Source organism: Styela clava, chromosome 4 (genome assembly GCF_964204865.1).
Source record: "Styela clava chromosome 4, kaStyClav1.hap1.2, whole genome shotgun sequence".
Classification (NCBI taxonomy): domain Eukaryota; kingdom Metazoa; phylum Chordata; class Ascidiacea; order Stolidobranchia; family Styelidae; genus Styela; species Styela clava.
Window position 1 is genome coordinate 2,969,372 of NC_135253.1, and position 22,135 is coordinate 2,991,506.

General features: G+C 36.1%; 1 protein-coding gene and 1 long non-coding RNA gene across 2 annotated transcripts; both read right to left on the bottom strand.

Annotated features, from left to right (window-relative positions):
* Window positions 1-269: 269 nt before the first annotated feature.
* On the bottom strand, window positions 270-1,811 carry LOC144421891 (uncharacterized). Its single transcript, XR_013475019.1, has 3 exons — window positions 1,646-1,811; window positions 1,024-1,129; window positions 270-604 (listed from the first exon to the last, which is right to left on the bottom strand). It is a non-coding gene; the product is annotated as an uncharacterized LOC144421891 (long non-coding RNA).
* Window positions 1,812-15,651: 13,840 nt separating this feature from the next.
* Window positions 15,652-17,959, bottom strand: LOC120335494 (lactadherin-like). The gene is made up of 5 exons (XM_078111559.1): window positions 17,684-17,959; window positions 17,426-17,470; window positions 17,028-17,180; window positions 16,774-16,940; window positions 15,652-15,810 (listed from the first exon to the last, which is right to left on the bottom strand). Exons 1-5 carry the CDS (start codon window positions 17,919-17,921, stop codon window positions 15,652-15,654), a joined length of 762 nt encoding a protein of 253 aa, XP_077967685.1. The 5' UTR covers window positions 17,922-17,959.
* Between the last annotated feature and the right edge of the window lie 4,176 nt (window positions 17,960-22,135).

The following is a 22,135-nucleotide window of genomic DNA, read 5'->3' on the forward strand; positions in this document are numbered from 1 at the left end:
AATCGAAGTCAACATATATACTCGCTCAATCTCTGTGCCGCACCTTTCCCTGTAACATTTTTTGCAGTGAAATAACGCATACCAGGCTATTTTTTTGTCACAAATCATCTAGATTTTATAATTTAAGTGGGTTTATTCTGCTTTTTTAATTCTGTAACCAGTTCTTTTGTTATATATATTATCGATATATATATAGACTTTATTAGAATTAGCATAAATGTGCTTCAAGCACTAGCGGATGTGCAGTTGGTGGTGACTGCAGAGTTCCCAGTAATGGTTCTGTCCAAAAGCAGGAAACGAGAAGAAATCTACACTGTAAAAAAAGAAGTTGTGAAACTAAACAACATCCGCAAAGTAACTCGATTAACCCTCATGCCAGCACTTGAAGAAATGAAATACAATTGAAAAGAAATCACTTTTAATAAAATATGTGATCAAATATCAGCAACGAAATAGTATCAAATACACTCGAGAAGTGATCGTCTCCGCCAGCAAAATAGTTCATTTCATCTCTTCAAATAGGTGGAAACCATCTAAAAGATTCAACATTGCAGTGGCCTTCTGTCACTTTTTCTTGCACTGGCTGTTTATCTTGGCAATTCGGCTGAAAAAAAAGGGCATAGCTGGTATAAAATGTAAACAAGTAGTTGAGTGAGAAGTCAACATATTTACATATGTTATAACTTGATCTGCTGGGGTAAAATGATTCCATTAGCAAAGTGGTAGATTCATAGTATATTCAATGCTCAGACGAAGTTAAATTTATTATAGGCTATATCATTTCTGAAGCTCGCAATTATATCATTATTTCTCCAAACAATGAAAATTGTTATATAGAAAGACAAAAAACTATGTTTGAATTTTTTTGTCTATTCATTGCACAAAAATCAACTTAGTGCAAGGAGGCTCACTATATACAGTAACATGATGCTCATATTTATAAGCAAGGCTTTTTTTATTAAACAGTTAAGTCCATACCATTGCCATCGAAATAGAAACACCAATAGGCTACCAGTTCCTCACCTTTCCAGAAATTCTTTTGTAGTGTTGATACAATGACAGACTTGATAAGGGCCAAATGTGAATGCCCCAGAGGTAAAATGGCAGGATATGTTTGTCCACTTTCGAACTGAAAAGAATTAGCAGATTGAAGATGTATGAAAATGATATAGGCATGAAAAGTTCATGACTGTCTACTGCAGTAGCTAATCTTGCAGTTTCACTAGAGATGTCTTTCCAGATGCATTTTATTTTAGATTAGCCTAGTTCAAATCTCGAATCAGTCATTTCAAATCGCAGGGTAACTGAAATTACAATTTTACCAGTCTGCTAATAGGCTATTGCAAATCCTTTTCTGCTTTTTAAGAATTAGGCTAACATTGTCTGAAATTTTAAAAAATAAGAGATCTTTCTGCATTGGTGTAGACTACCTTGGTTTAGAACTCCAATAAATAGAATACCGGTAACAAAGATTAAACATGAGCAATTAAAAGTAAAATAACAGAATATGGTACAGTAGGCCTACAATAGCTCATTGTCTAAATGCAGGGATGGGACATCTAGTACGGCAATGCTGTAGTTAACAGGCCAATCCAATTAATGCAAAATTGATTAATAATGACAGATATAGCATAAATTAACTCACCTTTCAAAACCTGAAGATCTACCGGTAGTCTACAAGCACCAGTAGTCCAGAGTTTACAACCTAGGTAACGGTATTTCTTTCTCCATACTTTCCGTTTTACAACCTTCAGGCAGCATAGTGTAAAATATACAGATTCACACTTTCAAACTAGGCTACTTCAATTGTTTTGAGAGCCGAACCAAGCCAAGCTGCTTCCTAGCGAAACTGGAATCCGCACTAAACAGCCATTTTGGCGGGAAAGTACGTCAGGCTTTGGCGGAGTCAGAAAATTCAAATTCAAAATTTGAATCCGTTGCGATCTGAGATATTTCCAAAACTTAGGAGCATTAAGCAAATAATTAAATTAAGAAAATATGCCACTCAATTCAAAATTATATTAACCAAAACATTTGCATATACTTTGGTCCGATAAAAGATATAGCGATACAGCGTAAAACTACTAGATTCACCAGTAGTTGGAGTCGTGACTGCAAGTAGACCTGTCCGTTTGAGAATGAGTGCTGTCAGTTGAATCACCAGTTTACATGATGCCTAAAATAAAATATCCTTCCACTCGATATAATATTAAGTGCAATATTAGGTTTTTTTTATCGTAAGCTATAAATTCTATGTCGAGATGACATACGAAGCCGCAGGTTTACGTAGTATTATATTACTTGCGCCTTATGACGCGAAGCCAAATTTGTATCCGTTTGGAACCAAATTCGTCGCACCAATGTATTTTTTATTGGCATGCATTTTGCTGATAATATGTGGAAGACTGTCTTCTGAGCTCTATGCTTTTGATTACTACCAAGTGGACTTATTTTAACATAACCGCGAGATAGCTGTGTTCAGTACAGCCGTTTTTGTATGTTACGTATAATTCATTGTATATTTAACAACCGTATGTTTGTTTTATGATTATGCAACAGTATATGTAATTTTACATCGTACAAGCGGTGAAATTACAACACGATGATGTAAAAATACGTATAAATAGTTGCTCGTCCAAAACACTGCCAAACGATCGTATTTTTTACAATGAAATGGCTGTAAAATTACAAAAAATTTTACAGTGTATGAATCAAATTTCCTGAACTACTTGTTCTGATGTTTCCATGGAGCTATTGAAAGGCCTATAATTCGGGGGTCGTTTCAGCCATAAGATTATGTTAAAGTCCATGCAGCAAATTACTGCCCACGGCCCGAAACAACAATACCTGGCGCAGTTTATCAAATAAAATTTTTATTCAATGTTAACATTTTCTGATCACAAGTTTTCATATTTAGTACATTCATGTTAATAAATGTTTTCTCATCGATGTCTCGTGTTATAGATACTGCTTTGTGATTTCAGACATTTCATTAAAAAAAACAAGCCTTTGTATAAACATATCAATTGATATGCATGGGCCAACTTTATTTGTGAATAAACATTTCTCTAATTCTGGAAATAGCACACGATTGGATTGGGAATCTCATCTTCTCTCCAGTCATACTCCAACACGATCCAAATGATCAGCTCAAAGTGTACCATTGGTGGCAGCTGGACTGTGTTGTTAATAATGGTGTGACCTGGGACACAGAAAGTATACGAATTAAATTGATCCTAAGTGCTTTAGGATTTTGAGAAATGTAGATATATTGCAACTCCCATTTTTCTCGAAAGTGGGGTTAGGGGGTTGTGAAGTAAAGTTCACTTGCCGATTTACCAGCATGAATCAACACCAATATAGTGGGAACTGAATTGGGTCTTTACCAGTTGTAATGAATATTGTAAATTTACTCAGCAGAAGCCAGCTCCTGGCGCTATATAGAAATTTTCTTTGTTTGATTCAGGTAACACCTCATTTTCAAAGATTTTGCTATTCCAGAAGGCCCACCTCTGCAAAAACAACTTCGTAAAAACAAATGTAGGCAATTTAGGTTGCATGATATCTGGCAGAAATGTTCCTTACTTCACACGTCAACAATAATTTAAATAAAAATAACAATTTTCCCGTTCCCATTTTCATGTGCTTTGGATTGATTCAAGCAGTTTACCTGTGTTTTTTTATCAAGTCCGTGCTATGTTTGTATCGCTCGTTCATAATGTCCAACTGGCCCGAATAAATTCTTTGAAAATGATCATATTTAAACCAATATTTGTATATATACATATATTATTCCAGCAGGGCATATAAATTGTTTTCTTTTGAAGGTTTTCGAAGTTTAAAAATTGGCGAGACTCTACAGGACATATGCGGCACGATATATTTAACATTAATTTACCTTGATAGATTTTTTGCTTCGTTGGAGATCGATTATATAGGTATTGATCGTGGACTACTAACATAAATTGCCTATAATGTACGAAAATGACTCCTAATATGCATTAATGTATTAAAAATTCCTAACAGAAACACTTCAATTCACTCCTTCCGCAAATATTGTTATTTTATATTTCATTTTATAAGTCTCTGTTCATGGATGTATCTTCACATAGAATAGGAAATCACCTAGCCAGAAGCGGTTGTTCTATCAAAATTTCCTTTGTATGTTTAAGCAGGTGGGAATGATCTTTTATAGTTTTACCACTGCACATACTAGTCACTGTTTTATACGTCACTAGAGATAAAACGCACTTGACGACGTATGTTCCAGTGTATGACATTTTAGGCGTTTTGTTTCCGCCGGGTGCGGCAGCTGGAGACAAGAACTAGGTCTTCAACTCGATGTTGACACGTTACCGCGCTCTTGAGGAATTTGTCTTTCATAAGATCTCATCGATATGACAAACGATATTTGGCAATTTCGCGAGGTAGATCAACATCTATAGGTTCTCGAAACGGGATCGTGAATGACCATGCAATTGTTCTACGTTGAGACACAAGTGGCTAATAGGTAACAAAAGTGTGGAGAAATTTCTGTTCCAGCATGGGCACTGAGCTGTGTACGATACTACAACACCCGGAAGCGCAATATCCCAAGTTGTGGGATTGTTGTATCTATAGTTTCGCAACGTTTGGATTACAATCTCGTTCGATCTTTCAACGCGCAATTTCCCGCTGGTTGATTCACGGCAGTGCGAGTATTCCCGAATCCCATTTTTCGACACAAGTCGGCAAAGATTCTGCTTTCGAAATTTGTTTTTGGTCCGAATGCACCACTTCTGAAACGCCAACAGTTAGCCTTCTTTCGTATATCAACGTTTCTTTTGCATTCCGATTTTTCATTTGCCAAGACTGTAAGTATTTAAAAAATGGGTCAGTTACAACTACGTCAATCTCAATCCATTGCAGATGCCGAAACTAGCGAGAAGTAATTAAACGAGCTTTTGGATTTGCAGACAGAATTTTAGCTAAGTCACAAACTTTACCACAAGTCTTATCAATACCCAAATGTTCGCCCCCGTGGCAATTATCATGCGTCAAACGCAGAATTTTATACATCATTGAGTCTGGAACCATCAATTGTTGATTGAACAGATCTAAATTTTTAGAATCACTCACTCTTCTATATATAACGCCATTTTTTTTAACAACTATTTTACCAAACTGACCCCACAAAAATGTATGGTATGTCAAGTTCTACCCCCCCCCCCCACAGAAATTTCAAACGAACATCACATTTCGGAAGGTATCTTCGAAGTGTCTTTGACTGACTGCGTCTGCATTTCCATACTTCACAAAGCGGTGATTGCTGTCTAAAGGTTTACTATTTGAAATACTTCGAATTTTGCACATTAACGACTTTTTGGTTACATCTACCGAAACTATTTCCAATGTTTTTTAAATGTCATCTCTGATTATATAAAAACGATCGATTCTTCGGCAGTTGAGTATTAAATCGTCGTGTGATCGGGCCGCTCTCGCGTGGTTTTACGGGATGCTCCAAAATATCAAACCTAATTTTTATTTCTTGACGCATCTGTATAATTTTGTTCACGATGGAATCTCTCTCCTCATTCAATCCGCAACTAGACTGCCCTGTTTTTGATGCATTGATGATCGCTATCTTACCATTCGGATCACTGCTCCCGGTTTCCAAAGATAGTAACTTTCTAGCGGCTTCATGAAAATCCATGTTCCTCTCATTAAAGTATAGTACAAAATCTGGTTCACGATATCACGTTCTGTCAGATTAAAGTATGTCATATCTCTGCGATCGGTTGAATGAAAATATAGTCTTTGCTACTTTTATGCTTCTTCTGGATCTTATTAAAGAGTTCCTGATTCAACTTATGCAAACGCGATGGCCCAGTTGCGCTTGATAGTATTCGCTCGATGTCATTAGCCCGTAAGTCGTAAGTATTTCTCGACTATCCTTGATGTCCCATCTAGTTTGACTATCTCAACTAGCAATCCTCATATCGTCACGCTAATAACCGAATTGCGTAAGTCATTTTTAGCAGTTTTGAGAAAAACGTAAAAAACTTCCTAATGATATTGTGATAATGATAATTTGCCATGGTTCAATTTTTTGATCGTAGCGGATTTGAGTTAATTTGTATGACGCAGTTATGTGACGTCATATTCGCGCACTGTGACTTAGGCAGAAATGTGTCTATGACTTGGGGACATACGCAATTTTCCAACTTGACTATATGCAACAGTCCTGAAAATCAAACATTCCAAAAACGAATTTAATTATCAGTATCTACGATGTCTAATACCCAAAATATCGAATCTGTTTCAAATACATTATTTTTTATGTTTAAAAATATATGTTTCATCAATATAACACGCTCTGCACACCCACCGCAATAGGACTAAGATTAAATATAAAAAATAAAACAGCAATGCACCCTTATATGGAAGCCAACCAAGGTGAATTGGACCAGGACATTGACTATTACAAGTGCACGCCTTCCTATACCGTAGTATAAATTCAAATTTATAAGCGCTAAGCTAGAATCTGGGATGAAAAAACTCGAAAATACTTCGCCGAGGTTATTCTGCCTTTGTGACGTCACAATAGTCATATGATAGCAATGATAATTAATTATGACGAAACACTTGCACAAGTGTGCATGTCATAAAAAATCTCCATTTTTATGGGTTTAGGAATTCTTAAAATGAAATCTGAGTTAATAGACAGGTGCGCAGTATTACATAAATACCTATTTTATAAAAAACTCAAAACCGCCAAAAATGACTTACACAATTCGTTTATTAGCCTGACGATATCCTTTCACTGGTGACGCATCCACACCCGCGCAATAAGAATCGAATCTTCTCATAAATTCATCTCCATGGCAACACACGAAAAAATCCTCTCACACCAGTACTTAGAAAAATCGTATATCTCACGCTATAGTGAACTTTTTTTCAGCGTTTGAGCTGCGAAAATATTTAATTTCCATTGTAAAAGCATGCAAGAGATCATCTTTGTATGTCAGTTTATTTCCTAGTGAAAGCCTTTCCTCCAAATTCTGAAACACCTTGCGCGATTACTCGTTTATTTGGTCAACAACATTGAAGCACAGAAAGTTACGTATTATATCTAGCCTCAAAATACGCCTGACTATATACACACATTATGCAATGTTATTACCTTACATGAAAATATGGCAGACGAGAACAAGAATACATATTTTTGAACTAGAAAGGCGATATATATATATATCACGGTACGCGCATCGTCTATTCTAGTGTGCCAGTCTAACCAATGAGTATTCTCGTTGTTTCTTATGCATAGGAAGACATTGCATTTGGTGCATTTAAATCGTTTTACTTATTATCGGAAACAATTCTTAAATCTAGCGGATTAGGCCTTTTTCGACATTATATGCATTTTTAGACGAACAACCCACCTGTTTTTAAATCGGTATTTTAGACCGGCGAACATTATGTCGAACTTTAAAATTATCCGTTTTACATTGTTTATTTATGGAGCTGATGAAATTATCGATTTTCTCGAAAAATAGTTGCATTCTCCAGCTAGCAGTTCGGACAGATGCTACAAAAATATGGGATTTAAATGTTCTCTTGCGTCGCACTTTGTGATCTTTGGTGGAATTTAACAAAACGTACAAGTTGTACGCTGCACGCATAAATAAAAATATTGATCAGTCATCGTGTCCACTTGTAATGTCGTCCTCGTGTGATAATTATAGTGAATTCTGCGCATAATGGAGCTAATAGATCTTCACGATGTTTGTGCGCGATATTTTCCTTATTTTGCGTCGGAAAATATAAAATATTTACCAGGTTATCTATCTATCATCACCACCATGTCGTTGACAAAATTGAATTGCAGTTTTAATAGCATCTACCGGGTAATTAAGATTTGCCTTGATCTTTTTGTGGAACCTCGTAAACATACGGAGATCATATTTTAAGTGCATGCAATTCGTTAAAGCCCTTGCCCTTATTTATTAGGTATTTTTATCTATGTCAAATCAAGATTTGTTGGAATATATAGTTCATAACCGCGACCGACGCTAACACACTGATACACTAATGGCACAACTAAAATCAAGCTGTGAACGACAAAGTAGGGGAAAGTGGGGAAGGTTGGGACACTTTTTTTCTTTTGTATATTTTGAGCCGTTAATTCTGCATATTCACTTAATTTGCGGGACTAATGCATAGAGGGGTAAATGTAGTTTTTATTCAGCGACTAAGAAATTTCCATGCGACACACATCTTACTACCAAAATTCTTTGAAAAACGTCTGTCAAGTGTCCCACTGTACCCCACTTGTGGGACACATTCAGACAGAACTTGGGGCACAATGGGTCAGTCTGTCGAAATTCAACGAAGTATGCCCTTAAAAATAAGCAATTAATCAGCATAATCGTCTAAAGAACAGGGAGACTTCAAATTTGAAGATTTAATATTTTTAAAATCAATGTTCAACTGAAATATTTCAGATATTTTGACAAAAAATTTCGCAAACAAATTTGATTATTTCCATTCTCGAATCTAAATCTGGAAATATTATTGATTCTCGAATATATTCCATATTGGGCCATGGGTCGAAAGAAACCATAACATTGCACAAAATATAACGCATCTCTAGGTCTCTAAGCAATTATTGTATCAAACACTGTCAAATTTTGCCCTGTAGGGCATGTCCCACTGAACTCCGGTCCATTGTTCCCAAAGGAAACAAATATTTTCAGACCATCCCACGGCGAAATTCGGAAGGCACATCCACTCGTCAACGTTATGAATATTTTACAATGCACTATAGCTGAAAAATATCTGACGGTGGTTTGTCATGTTGGAAAGGCTAAAGTAAAAAAAAGAAAAAACTGGAATGATGAAATTTTAGTTTCAACCTCCCAAAACCACTTTCACCCCATAACTTGCGCCGCTCTACCAGTACGTTGTCCGTTCGCGGGAACGTTGTAACTCACCGAAGGGCGGATTGAAACATCGAACCGTGGACAGGATTGTGGATATATATCACTGTGAAAGCTGATTTTCCACTGTGCCCCATGTCCCAACGTGCCCCACCTTCCCCTGAGCAATTTTTACGTTGAGGTAAGTGGGAAAGGTTAAGACACTTTTTTCATTTGCATTTTTTGAGCTGTGTTCTCTTGCGACACACATCTTACCACCAAAATGCTTTGAAAAACGTATGTCAAGTGTCCCACTGTACCCCACTTGTGGGGTATATTCGGACAGACCCTGTAGCACAATAGGTCGTTCTGTTTAATTCAACGAAATATGCCCTTAAAAAAAAGCAAACAATATTCATCGAGAGAACGACACACTTCAAATTTCGAAATATAATATTTTTGAAATCAATGTTTAATCAAAATATTTCAGATATTTTTCAAAAATACTCCGTAAACAATTTAAATTACTTTCATTTACGAATCTGAAACGGAAAATATTATTAGAAAAAAAACTGGAAAGATGTACTTTTAGTTTCAACCCCCAAAAACAATTCACGTCGTAGCTTGTGTTGCTCTACACAGTCGTTGTCTGTTTGCGGGACTTTGTAACACATCTAATTGGGGATTCAAACATCGAACCACAGGCTGGATATAGTACGAGTGTGAGTGCTGATTTTTCACTGTGCCCAATATCCCACTTTCTTCACAGCCTACAGCGTTATGCAAAACGCGTCGCATGAACACCATATACGTAAATGTCGTAATCGGACTTAGCATTGTTTTGCAAACTTGGCGTCAAAATCATTTACATTGTTTTTTGTTCATAAGCCGCTGAAATCGCGAACATATATTCTGCAATGAAATATGTTATAACTTATACGGAAGGTAGGAAAGACGCTCGCACATATCTGGGAGATGTTTTTGTACAACCATCAAAATTATGCGACGTAACAAATAGGCAACTATTCAATTGAATCGTGCAACAACGTGATGTAAGAACATTGGGAATTACAATATATTGTTTGCTTATTTGTTGCTGTTTATTTGAGGCTCACTGCACTAAAGCACGTTTGATTTTACTGGAGAAAGACACACAGATGGGTCTAACTGTCCATATAGAACAATATCATCCATGGTTTTTCAGCCCACAATTGTTTTAACATTAACAATAACAATATTACTCTTAACTCAGTTCACTAAAGTTTGCACTGGAGATAAAAACACTATTGCTGGTTAAATCCACATTGAACAAATTAATTACTAATTACCATTGAAGATTTGTTAATTAGCCATCAAGATACTCATCGTGACTGAGATTGGGAGATACGGTAGGTAAACAACACAATAGTTGTATATGTTAACATCTCTGCTGCAAGGTTAACTTATATTGTAGCATAAGTGTCAGCATGTTGTTTTAATATTGCTTTTAGTTAAGTGCTATAGACCTTATCGTGATTGAACTGGAATAAAAATAAATAGGCTCATGAGTACATGATTGGAAAAAAGTTGGATGGAAAGTACCATTGATCCAAGGCAGATCTTATCAGAGGTGCTTGGAATGCTAATGGCATAAGTGTTTGCTGTAATTTGAGCTAGAAGCATCAATCATTTTTATCATTGCAACTAGCAACTTGAGCCGCCTAAATTCGAATTCCAAGCTAAAAAAAGCAACGAGTAACACTCATACAAGCTCACTCTTTCAATTTCTTCCCTGCTCTGCGGGTTTTGAATGAAGTCAGCAATAGAGTCTTGTGTATTTTGTTTTTGGGTTTCTGTCATAAAAGTAAAAAAATATAGAAAATATGTTTTAGATGTTGATGAATACGCAGTGCCACTGCATTTGGAAATGCACAAGATTTAGCACAGCTCTCAATAAAAATGATACACTGACTAATTTAATAGATTATGGTCGACAACAAGTCGATGACCTGTCTGGAGTGGTCAATAGCATACGATCTTGAGGCAGATAATTTGTAGTATGGACAGATCACGGCAAAAATGTGGCCGACGATGCCTCATGAACCTGTCCCCGAGCATCGACTTCCTTGTTTACTTCGTGACATTGGCCAATTAGCAAGATGCAAAAAGTGACGTAACAATGCTCCTTTTTCGCATTTGCTCAGACACTTTTCTCACTCAGACAGATTTTCAAGCGTGGTCGTAAACATTACCTCGTTTTCGTGTTTTTGAACTCTATTCGTTAGTTTTCAGTTGTGTTTCGGAAACTTAAATATAAATCAGATAATTCAATGATCCCTCCGTCTTCCTAGGAGTTTTAATTTAATTGCAGTAATAAAAAATTATTGTAGAAATAGCTATGATAGACAATAGAATAGACTAAAATTCTCAACCGGTACTTTTAAAAAACAGATTATTGTATGCGATGAATCATATTGATGGTTTGAAACACATACCCCATTTTACAGGCGTCAGCCCGCAAAAGCACTCTTAAAATAGACCGGAAAATTTTGGCAATGGTAAAGCATTGGAAGAATTTTTTGGGGGTCAAAGGTTCATTGCCTTTAATCATCATCAAACAGATCAAGAATCAAATCAAATCACAAAAACAAACAGGAAAACAAAAGTATATAACACACATTCAAATCCTATCACACATTCCCTCCCTTAAAATTTCATGATCTCCTGGTCATACTGTACACGCAAAGTATCAAAACTGGAGGTATACTAAAGTAACACTATCACAAAAATCAATCTTAAAACGAAAAAATCGCTGGTAACCATATTTTGTATAAACGCCTCGAAATGTCTTCTGCAGTCTGACTTTATTAGCCAATACTGTAAGTATTCCAAAAAGAGTCAGTTACCACTAATAAGTAACTATTGTCGGAGCTCGCCACGGGTAAAGCACAGACTACTTTAATCCAAATATTTTGCAGAAGCCGCAACTCGCTAGATGTAAGTGAAGGAGCTCTTGGATTTGTAGACGGAATTTTAGCTGATTCATAAACTTTACCACAATTATTATCAATACCCAAACGTTTGCCTTCGTGACAATTATCATGCGTCAAACGCACAATTTTATTTATCATTGATTCAGAAACCATCAACTGTAAATAAAACAAATCCAAAATTTCAGAATCACCCACTCTTCCATATATAACGCGATTTTTAACAACTAGGTTAATTTACCAAACTGGCCCAACAAATGTTTTAAAGTTGGAATCGTATGATTACCCGTTTTAAAAGAAAGCCATTAACATGAAACAATCCAATGAAATACCACTGACAAATTTGGGTCAGTTTTTTGCATTGCACTCAGATTGCAAATCTGCTCAACCCAACTCTCGACAAAAATCTATGGAGTTTCTCGTTCCCCCTCGTATGTCAAAATCTATCCTCCACGGAAAGTCCAAACGAGCACACATTTCAGAAGATGTCTTCGAAGGGGCTTTCGACTGATTGCGACTGCATTTCCATGCTTCACAAAGCGGTGGTTGCTGTCTAAACATTTATTATTTGAAGTACTTCGAAATTTGCACATTGACGAACTTCACTGGGGCAGAGTAACTTCTAACGGCAACCGCCGCTCTTTCTTTCCCCTGCACGACAAAGTCTGCAATTTTTGTGCCGTGGAAAATTGTTCAATCGCGATTCAAAATATTTTCGCGGTTACACCTACCGAAACTATCTCCAATTTTATTGCAAGACGGTCAGATTATCATCTTATTATTAAGCTCATTATCTCGATAGATTCGTCGGCAGTTGTGTATTGAATCGTTGGATCCCCGGGGCTCTCTTAAGTGCTTTTTTGCTTTGTTCCAACCTTTCAAACCTCATTTTTATTTCATGACGCATGTGCATAATTTTGTTTAAAATGGAATCTCTCTCCTCATTTAATTCGCAACTAGACTTCGCTGTTTTTGATACATTGATATATATAATTAATCGCAATCTCATCATTCGGATCACTGTCTCCAGTTGCCATAGATAGTCACATTCTAACGGCTTCATGAAAATCCATGCGGTTTCTTTTGCAGTTGTTTTCTGTATTATGTGAACACTGAACAGTTGCCCTATTAGAAAATCTTCTCATTAAATAAGGTACAAAATCTGGTTTTCGATATCACGATCGGACAGATTAAGATAAGTCAATATCTCTCATTCGGTTAATCAAAATATACTCTTGGCTGCTTTCATTCTCCTCATTCTCCATCGTGCAAACACGATGTCCCAGATGCACTCGACCTCAAATCTGAACAAATAATCTTCATATGCTTTCTCGACTCTGGTGACGCATCCACACCAGCGCAATAAGAATCGAATCCCCTCTTAAATTGCTCAAAATCCTCTTCTTAGTAACATTACACTAAGCGCATATCTCACGCCGTAGTGATATTTCTCAGCTCGTGAGCTGCGAAAATATTTAATTTCTATTGTAGAAAAATGCAAGAGCTCATCTTTGTACGTCAGCTTTATTTCCTAATGGAAGCTTTTCCTCCAAATTATGAAACTGTGAAACTCCCCGCGCGAACACTCCACTCGTGAACTTTGGGTCACAACATTGAAGCACAGAAATTTGCCTGACTATGAGCACAAAATATGCAGTGATTATCTTGCATGAAAATATGGAAAACAAAAAAAATACATATTTCTAAAAAGGAATGGCAATATATATATCACGGTACGCGCACCATTTGATCTGATGTGCCAGACAATGGGTTTTTGCATAGGAAGAAACGGAATCGGAAACAATTTTTAAACCTAGCGGATTAGGATTTTTTGACATTATATGCAGTTTAAGTCGAACACCACACCCGTTTTCAAACTGGTATTGAAATACCGGCAAACATTATGCCCAACTTTTTAAAACTATCCGTTTCACATTGTTTATCTATGGAGCTGATCAAATAATTGACTTTCTCGAGAAAGTTTTGCTTTCTCCAGCTATAGGTTTGAACAGTTGCTACAAAAACATAGGATTTGAATGTTTTCTTGCCTATTACTTTGTGAGGCTTCGTGAAATGTAACAATATGTACAAGTTGTACGCCGCACACATAAATAAAATACCGACCACTCGCCGTGTCCACTTGTAATGTTGTCTTCATATTGTAATTGTAGTACATCCCGCGCATAAGGATGCTAATAGCTCTTTACTATTTGTGAGTAGTAAAGAGCAATATAATATTTACCAGTTCATATTCTAGCGTCACAACCATATCGTTAAAAACTTGATTGTAATTTTGATAGTATCTACTATCTAGGTAAGATTCACCTTGATATTTTGACGGAACCTCGTAAACATGCGGATGTCATATTTTAAGTGCATGCAATTTTTTAACGATCCATATTCGTGCTCCTATTTTTCAGGTATTTTTATCTATCGCACATGATTGCCACCAGGTATATTCATGTCGAAGATAAATAAAACACAACCGGTGTATAGCAAAACGACATGATTGCCACCAGGTATATTCATGTCGAAGATAAATAAAACACAACCGGTGTATAGCAAAACGACGTAATTTGCCGACTTTTCGACTTTCTATTCAGAAAAACTTCATTAGGGCATGATATGCAAAGCACAGTATCGTAATTACATATATAGAACAGAAAAAAGAAAAAGGGGACTCGAGAAGTAAACTACAAATGTTGTGTTTTACAACATAGGGATAAAATGCGGGTCTTTCTCGACCTCAGACGGGACGATTTTATATGGTTCCCTTTAAAACTGGATCAAAATGAAATCCTTTATTATGTTTAAGACGGTTGAAATGAACGTTTAGAGTTTTACCACTGCACAAGCTATATATATTAATAAACTTGCTACACTTCTCATCATAAGATCATTTCTTCTTGTCAGTATTATGTTCGATTTTATAGTTTATACAATTCAGACAATGAAAGACTATATTGAACAGGGGGGTTCTGCTTCACTGAAAAGGTTAAAGACCACTGGTCTAAATTGTAGACTGCAAATCAAAGAGTGCAATTAAATAATCAACCCAAAAGATGAGAATAGATTTAATTGATCAAATCCAAGGTCGGAAGGTTTTAGAAATCGCACCCAAGCGAAATAAAATACAACTTATTGTATTGATTTCATATCGGTACTAAATAAATACTTGCAGTACACTGAGTTTTTCACTTTAATATTATTTGTTTTATTATTAATTTATGTTACAAATTCAATGAAAGTTCAGATGATGCTAACTGAGAAAATTGATATTATCATATATAAATTGGTAAACGTATATATATATATATATATATATTGAGACACCTTTAGAGGACCTAATCCCTAAAGCAACAAAATACGAATACGTAGTTGAATTTAATGTATATTTAATAAGATTTAGTAAGATAGACAGTTTTTAGTGGAGTAAGCAGTTTTCAATGCCATTCGTTGTATTCTGTTCCGTCTAACAACCCAATACCACGAAGTTGTAAGATAGATAGACAACGTTTAAGCCGAGAGAGATGAAGTCACCATGAACAGACAAACTACATGGACATAAAAGAGAGTTACAACGTGATGAAGTTTTAAAAAATAATTTTTGCAAGTACATATATATATATATATATGTGACAAAATAATATTGTGAAAATCATAGTAAAACTGATTTGGGTTGAAGAAGTCAGTTCAGATTAATAATACATAATATATTTTCAAATTGGCTTTAATTATGGGAAATTATTTGTATGTTAAATTAAAGTAACCACGACGTCATCACATTAGATGTACAGATCATAACACACTCCCTTGATAAATTCGACTCTCATGTTGATGTAGATATACCAAGTCTGAGGGTGAACTCGGATAAATCGACAAGTGATTGGCTTTGGGAACATGTTGATTACCTTGGTGTCTACGTCAGAATTTCCTGCAAATATCTGGAGAAAACATAGAGGTGAACTGGTTTCATAATATGAAATGTATTTATTAAAATGGTTTGCTTCTAGCATAAAAGGCTTAATCGACCTATTTGCACATTCTACGTTTCTTCGTCGGGTCTCATATTGTTTCATTATGCCAGTGAAAGGACAAAACGCTAAATTTCAATATTCATTTTGGAGAAAATTTAAATATATTTTCAATGACTCCACAGAAGACGAACAAAATCTGCGTGCAATACAAGCAGTTAAGAAAAAAATAATTGAATTAAAAAATTTATCTCAGCTTCCAGTTTCTACAAACTATCGTCTACCTTTCATATATTTTTAAAATACATTTTCGTGCGCTTCATGTCAAAAAACAATTATCACATTTTTCCCAAAATGTTCGCAAAAATCACATCCTGGACGACGCAGGAACAAGGATACAGCTACCTAACTTATCAGTACCGGTAGACTACCCTAGCTTTTCCAGGCCTTGTGTCGATGATGATTTATGCATCTATTCTCATCGTGAACCGGAATACCGAATAATTCGAGTCACACTTGCAATATCAAATCTTTTACTGTATCTGTAGCCTTGCGTACCCTATTATCTTACCGTCTACCTTCAGCTTATCAAAAGCTCTCGTTTTCGCTGACCAGGGGTTCGGTGACATACGATCGCGGAAATGCCACAAGTAAATTTTGATGACGTCACCATAAATATTTTTTGAGTGAAAAACGAATTCCATAGAGCTCAAGGAAAATCATGAAATGAATAAAAGCAATAGCTTTCTAGCGATAACAACAATCTTTTACCACAGAGAATTTTAAATTGGTCCGGTAGTTGGAGAGAAAAGCGATTTTTCACGACTACTTGTAAATGAATAGCAACAACAATATCATAATAACAAAACGATCAACCGTGTCCAATGAAAAGAATCACCGCAATAATGAGAATGTGAGGTGTCTTTAAAGTACCTTTTCCACCCCACTCTCTTGGATGGTAGCCAGAGAACTAGTGCTGAGACCACAAGATACTGTGAAAGACGCCACCCATTGTGCAACGGCATCTCTTCCTTGTGTAATTATTCCACCAACTAGTTCCGATCTTCCGAAGTCTACTTGAAGCCATTCGCCCTTTTGATCTGGCCGTAGAAAATCAAAAATGTACGTGATTTATTACATTCATATAAAGTTTATTTATTGTTTTATTTTCTAGTACTAAAACTAACTGTTTTTTGGCGACCATCTTCCACAATCTTCTGTTTTAGCTCTGTTATCAAGCCTTCCATGATACGCCTGATGATATTCGTCGTATATTGATGAAGCTGTAATAGCTGAGTCCGGTATATCTCTGCTCCTCATTCCCATATAACAGTATGTGCCTGTGTAGTGAAGGTTAAATAATAACAAAAAATAAAAGTTCGAACACATAAAAACTTAAAATGTCAATGGAAGATAAAATTTGACATTGTCGATATTTAGACCATGCTTCTGTAACAGAGCGAAAATAACATAATGCAACAATTTTATATGATTGTATGTTTTATATGATTGTATTTTGAATCAAGTTCAATGAAAAAGAAATTTCCCAAATAATTCAAAAGACAAATGGCATTGGAATACTTACTTCTTGGCAAAGCGTCAATGATCTGGTTTGTCTTTGTAAGTGAATCTTAAAAAAGTATGAATTCGTGACAGTCATAGATAGAATAGAATCAATAGATTATTATATTTATGCAAACCATTCGTTGTCGCTGGGTGATGCGCATGAGCATGGGTCGTTTACGGAAAGTCATGCATTTGGAACAACTTGTTATAATTTCTTATTGAAGCGATGATAATAAATAGATATATAAGTCTATGTGTGACCATGATAAGCCTTCACCTTCAAGTTCTCTAATTCTTTCTTCCAGATTCTCAGCAGTTCCCTGTTCGCCCTTTTGGCCCTTCGCCCCTGTCGGTCCTATTTCACCAGGACTGCCTTGACATTGGCTCGAATCACAAATCAGCTGACCTGCGTCTCCATTTGCCACAACATGCGAGCAGAATTCATACACTGTTGGCATGTGACAGCTGGCTAAGTGTAGGAAAATGACAACGCAAAAAGCGAAAGTAATCTTCATATTCGCTTCGGAAAAAATTAAATGAAACGAATCGAATGTATTTCAAATATCAGCATTAGATATTAAAACTTTATACCAATAACGATTTATATACGCGGTGTGAGATTCATATCCAAGCTCCATAATTAGCCCTTTGCGAAAAAATGACTTCAAAGGAATTCTGCTAAGTTAATCCCACAAATTAACGAACGGACATGCTAACGTGAACTGCTTTCGTTATTGCGCTAAACAAGACCCATAGATTTGAAAACTTCTCTAACACTCGGCCTATTAGTGATTTTTGTAAACTGCTTGTCAGAAGAAGTCTGATTTTGATCAGACGAAACGTTACAGAAATATATTTGTGTTAGTGTGCAGCAGGACTCTTGAATTGCACATTATGGCATTTTTATTCCTGCTACAGCAACCTTGCATTATACACATACGGATCCAACCTCTACTGATAGTTTGTACCTGTACGCCAGGATTCATGAGGTCATAAGGCAAGAGCCATAGCCATATATGATGACAGCATATGGCTCCCAGAAAAATCTGATATTCCAAGGCTAAAATTACAATTGTTACTACCAGATTTCAAACTATATAGTTATAGCCAAATTTGGGAGAACATTTGCCAATACGCTTGAGAACACGCGCTCAGCGCTTTTCTATGTTATGGTAAGAGAAGTGCCAGACAGGCATTGTGACAAAACTAGGGGATTCTGGAACATGGTTCCATTACATTTGAACCCACGTACATTTGAACCCATGACAATTGCACCTGTATGCTATTGCACCTATGAAATTTTTTTTGTTTCACGGATAGTTAAACCCATACTAACCCGAACCCATGGGTTTTAGCACCCGCATATAGATTGAACCCGTGGATATACGCATGGGTTCAAATGTACATGGGTTCAAATGTACGGTCACCCTGGAACATATTTTGTGATATCACGAAACGATAAAGTTGCGAAGCATAAAAGAAAAGCCTTCCGTCCGTTTGTACTGCTTATTTGTAATATTTGAATTATTTCAGGAACTACGGATAAGCTTTAAAGAAAGGAAGGCGATGAGTATTGTGGAGTTCAACATGTGTTGGACGTGAACAGTCGTTCAAGGACGACAACATGCAGCATCAGAAGTCATATTAGAAGTTTATTGAGACATTGTTTGTGTTGACTTTTGAGTAAAAATTTAAGACATGATTAAGGAAAGGAAACCGCTGTATGGCTCGCACGGAAATGCAATTGAAAATATGTACCTTTTTTGACTATGCTAATTATTCGGTTTCTGCGAGACTAACTACTTATCCTTCTTCTATCCTTTTGTGCCGGCGGATCCGTATGACTATCTCGGCCAAAAAGATTCTCGACCCCTGTCATAAGGTATAAGTGCCAGCTGGCCAAGTCAGCTGACTTGCGTCTCCATTTGCCACAACATGTGAGCGGAATTCATACACTGTTGGCATGTGACAGCTGGCTAAGTGTAGGAAAATGAAATATTCGCTCGGAAAAACATAAAATGAAACAAATCGATTGTATTTCAAATATCAGTATTTGATATTTGAAAATTCTATACCAATACCGTTTCATAGACGAGGTGTGAGATTCATATCCAAGTTCCTCCTCCTTTGTAAAAAAAAATGACTTCAACAAAATTCTACTAAGTTAATCCCCCAAGTGAACGAACGGACATGCTAACGTGAACTGTTTTCATTATCGCACTGAACAAGACCGTTAAATATTCAAAAACTTCTCTAACACTGTGCCTTGCGATGATGATACCTTGCGATTTCATTTATGTACAATGGGTTTAGTATTAAATCCAGATAGTACTTCTGACATAAGCATTCATTTATACAATTACACCAGATGTGTCCGTGTTACTTCGTTTGTTTTTACTTACTCGAAACCTGTCTAAAATCGTTAACTCCATCATAAGCGTGTTTGCAAATTTCTGGCAATTAAGATAATTTGTTCAAAAGTACATGACGCCACACAACTCATGTTCGTGACGATTGAGTTTAGTGACATATCAACAAATGTGAACATATATATAACCGTAGCATGTGTGCACCAAATAGTACAGCTACAGGTATTTGTCCAGCTTAATAAATGAAGTATCGGCAGTAAAACATTTTGATCTCCTAAAATTTGAGTGCGACTTCAACAAGTTATATGACATTGCCCCCAACAAAGAGGTATGTGTACCTTCGCAGTCACGAGGTAATAAAATCGTTTCTAATACTGACTTCAATAAAATAATCTCAGATGTTGCCACAGCTGAAATTTTATTTCAGTATAAATATAGGTTTTTATACCAGTCAGGTGGTGTCGGACTAATGCACGGACTTTTAATATACAATATCCACAGTGGTGGGATTCAAATTTTTTGTCAGCCGGTTCCATCCATACAAAAGTCATATTTTTCAGCCGGTTCTGTTACAAAAAGTCATGTTTTTTTCAGTAACGCTAACCGGTACGCTGATCTCATATAATTCCATAAGACGGTTCTATAGGACTGGCTGAATCCCACTACTGAATATACATGATTATTGTTAAAAATGACTTGGTTATATGTTAAGTTCTATACCCAAGCTATTATAGAATAAGGGTTCAACTGAATACGCTTACACTTCTTTACTACACCAGCATAACACACAACATGAGATGCTTACAGCAACAGAACAAACTAGGGAGTGATGCAACTGCGACACGTTAGCTCTAGACAGACTAGACTAGAACATCATTCGAAATCAGAGGTTTATCATTGTCATTGGCAACCGGAAGGTTGTTCGGCTTATAGTCAGACAAGAATGGAATATTTGGTACCTATTTTTCGATATATACTACAACTTTCATCAGGACGGATATGAACTCGATTACGTCTATATGTAACACTAGGGATGTAAGTTTCAGAATTTTGAATCGAAGCGATTCGAATCAACATCGATTCGAAGCAATTTGAGAAAAAACGGCTTTACTCTATTTAAAAAAATATTAATTTATATAACACGAGGCGGCTGCACGACGCAACAGCGTTGTCTCATCATCGAACAAAAACCCTACGCTTACAGCGTTTCTAAGTCGTAACACTCCGGGGGTTGGTATATTTCATATGGGTCACTGCCTCAGAAGGAGCAATGGTTTCGTCAAATTGTTTTTAGACTATTCAAAATGTTAAGAAGTTCTACAAATATGTTTTATATGAATATGTCTTTAAATTACTTAAGTTATATAATGTCATTATATCAACAACAATATTACGCAATAAAACATAGGTCTGCGATGCTTTCCTCGTTATCATTTGCATTCTTTACAATCACGACGCAAGCGGTACTAACGCATATTTCACTGACGTTTATCATTAGGATGAATTTTAGAAGAAACCATCACTATACATCCGGTATTGTTTGCGAACATAAATTACTGTAATAAGTAAATATAACTGAGTGTAACTCTATATAGAAATAATACATATTCTCTAATATATTATGTAGTTGAAGCATCAATTTAATGTTTTCTTCAAACTTTACTCATACCTCAAGTTCATTATTGTTATTTAATCACTCTTTATGCTATAGTTCTTTCAAATCTAAGGAGAGTTAACGATAATATGATGTTATACTAAATAGAATCAGATTCGAAAATATTCGAATCGGAACATTCCGATTCGGAATTCGATTAGAAAATAAAATATTCGAAACTTACATCCCTATGTAAGTGATGTAACACCATTCTTCGATTTGACAATGTAAGATCCTGTAGCAATTCGTTTCACAATAGTTTCTCTATTCCATCCCTTCCGTTCTGGTTGTTTGGTTTCGTAATTGTAGGTATAATCGATCTGGTTGATCGACCAAACATCAGCTTTGAAGGACTACTGGAAAAGTCTTGACGCGGCGTATTTCTTATTTCTAGAAGAGCTAGAAATTGATTGAGCGAATTTCAGATACCGCCGCCACCATGTTAATAATGTCTTGGTTATATGTTAAGTCCTATATCCAAGCTATTATGGAATAAGGGTTCAACTGAATACGCTTACACTTCTTTATTACACCATTATTACACCATAACACACAACATAAGGTGCTTACAGCAACAGAACAAACGAGAATATCGGTCGGAAACCGAAAACTTATCGATCGAAACTGCGCTTTCGATTCATGACTTTATGGTGACACCAAGTGTTCCATCATTAATTAGTTAATAACATGCTTATTATACGACATA

What these genes read in the sequence shown, in the direction of transcription:
- LOC120335494 (XM_078111559.1), bottom strand. Translation starts at nt 17,921, where the DNA reads ATGAAGATTACTTTCGCTTTTTGCGTTGTCATTTTCCTACACTTAGCC. An exon ending in AAGATGGTCGCCAAAAAACA is followed by an intron (nt 16,941 to 17,027) that starts GTTAGTTTTAGT and finishes TTCTACGGCCAG; the next exon opens with ATCAAAAGGGCGAATGGCTT. An exon ending in AAGAGAGTGGGGTGGAAAAG is followed by an intron (nt 15,811 to 16,773) that starts GTACTTTAAAGA and finishes TGTTTTCTCCAG; the next exon opens with ATATTTGCAGGAAATTCTGA.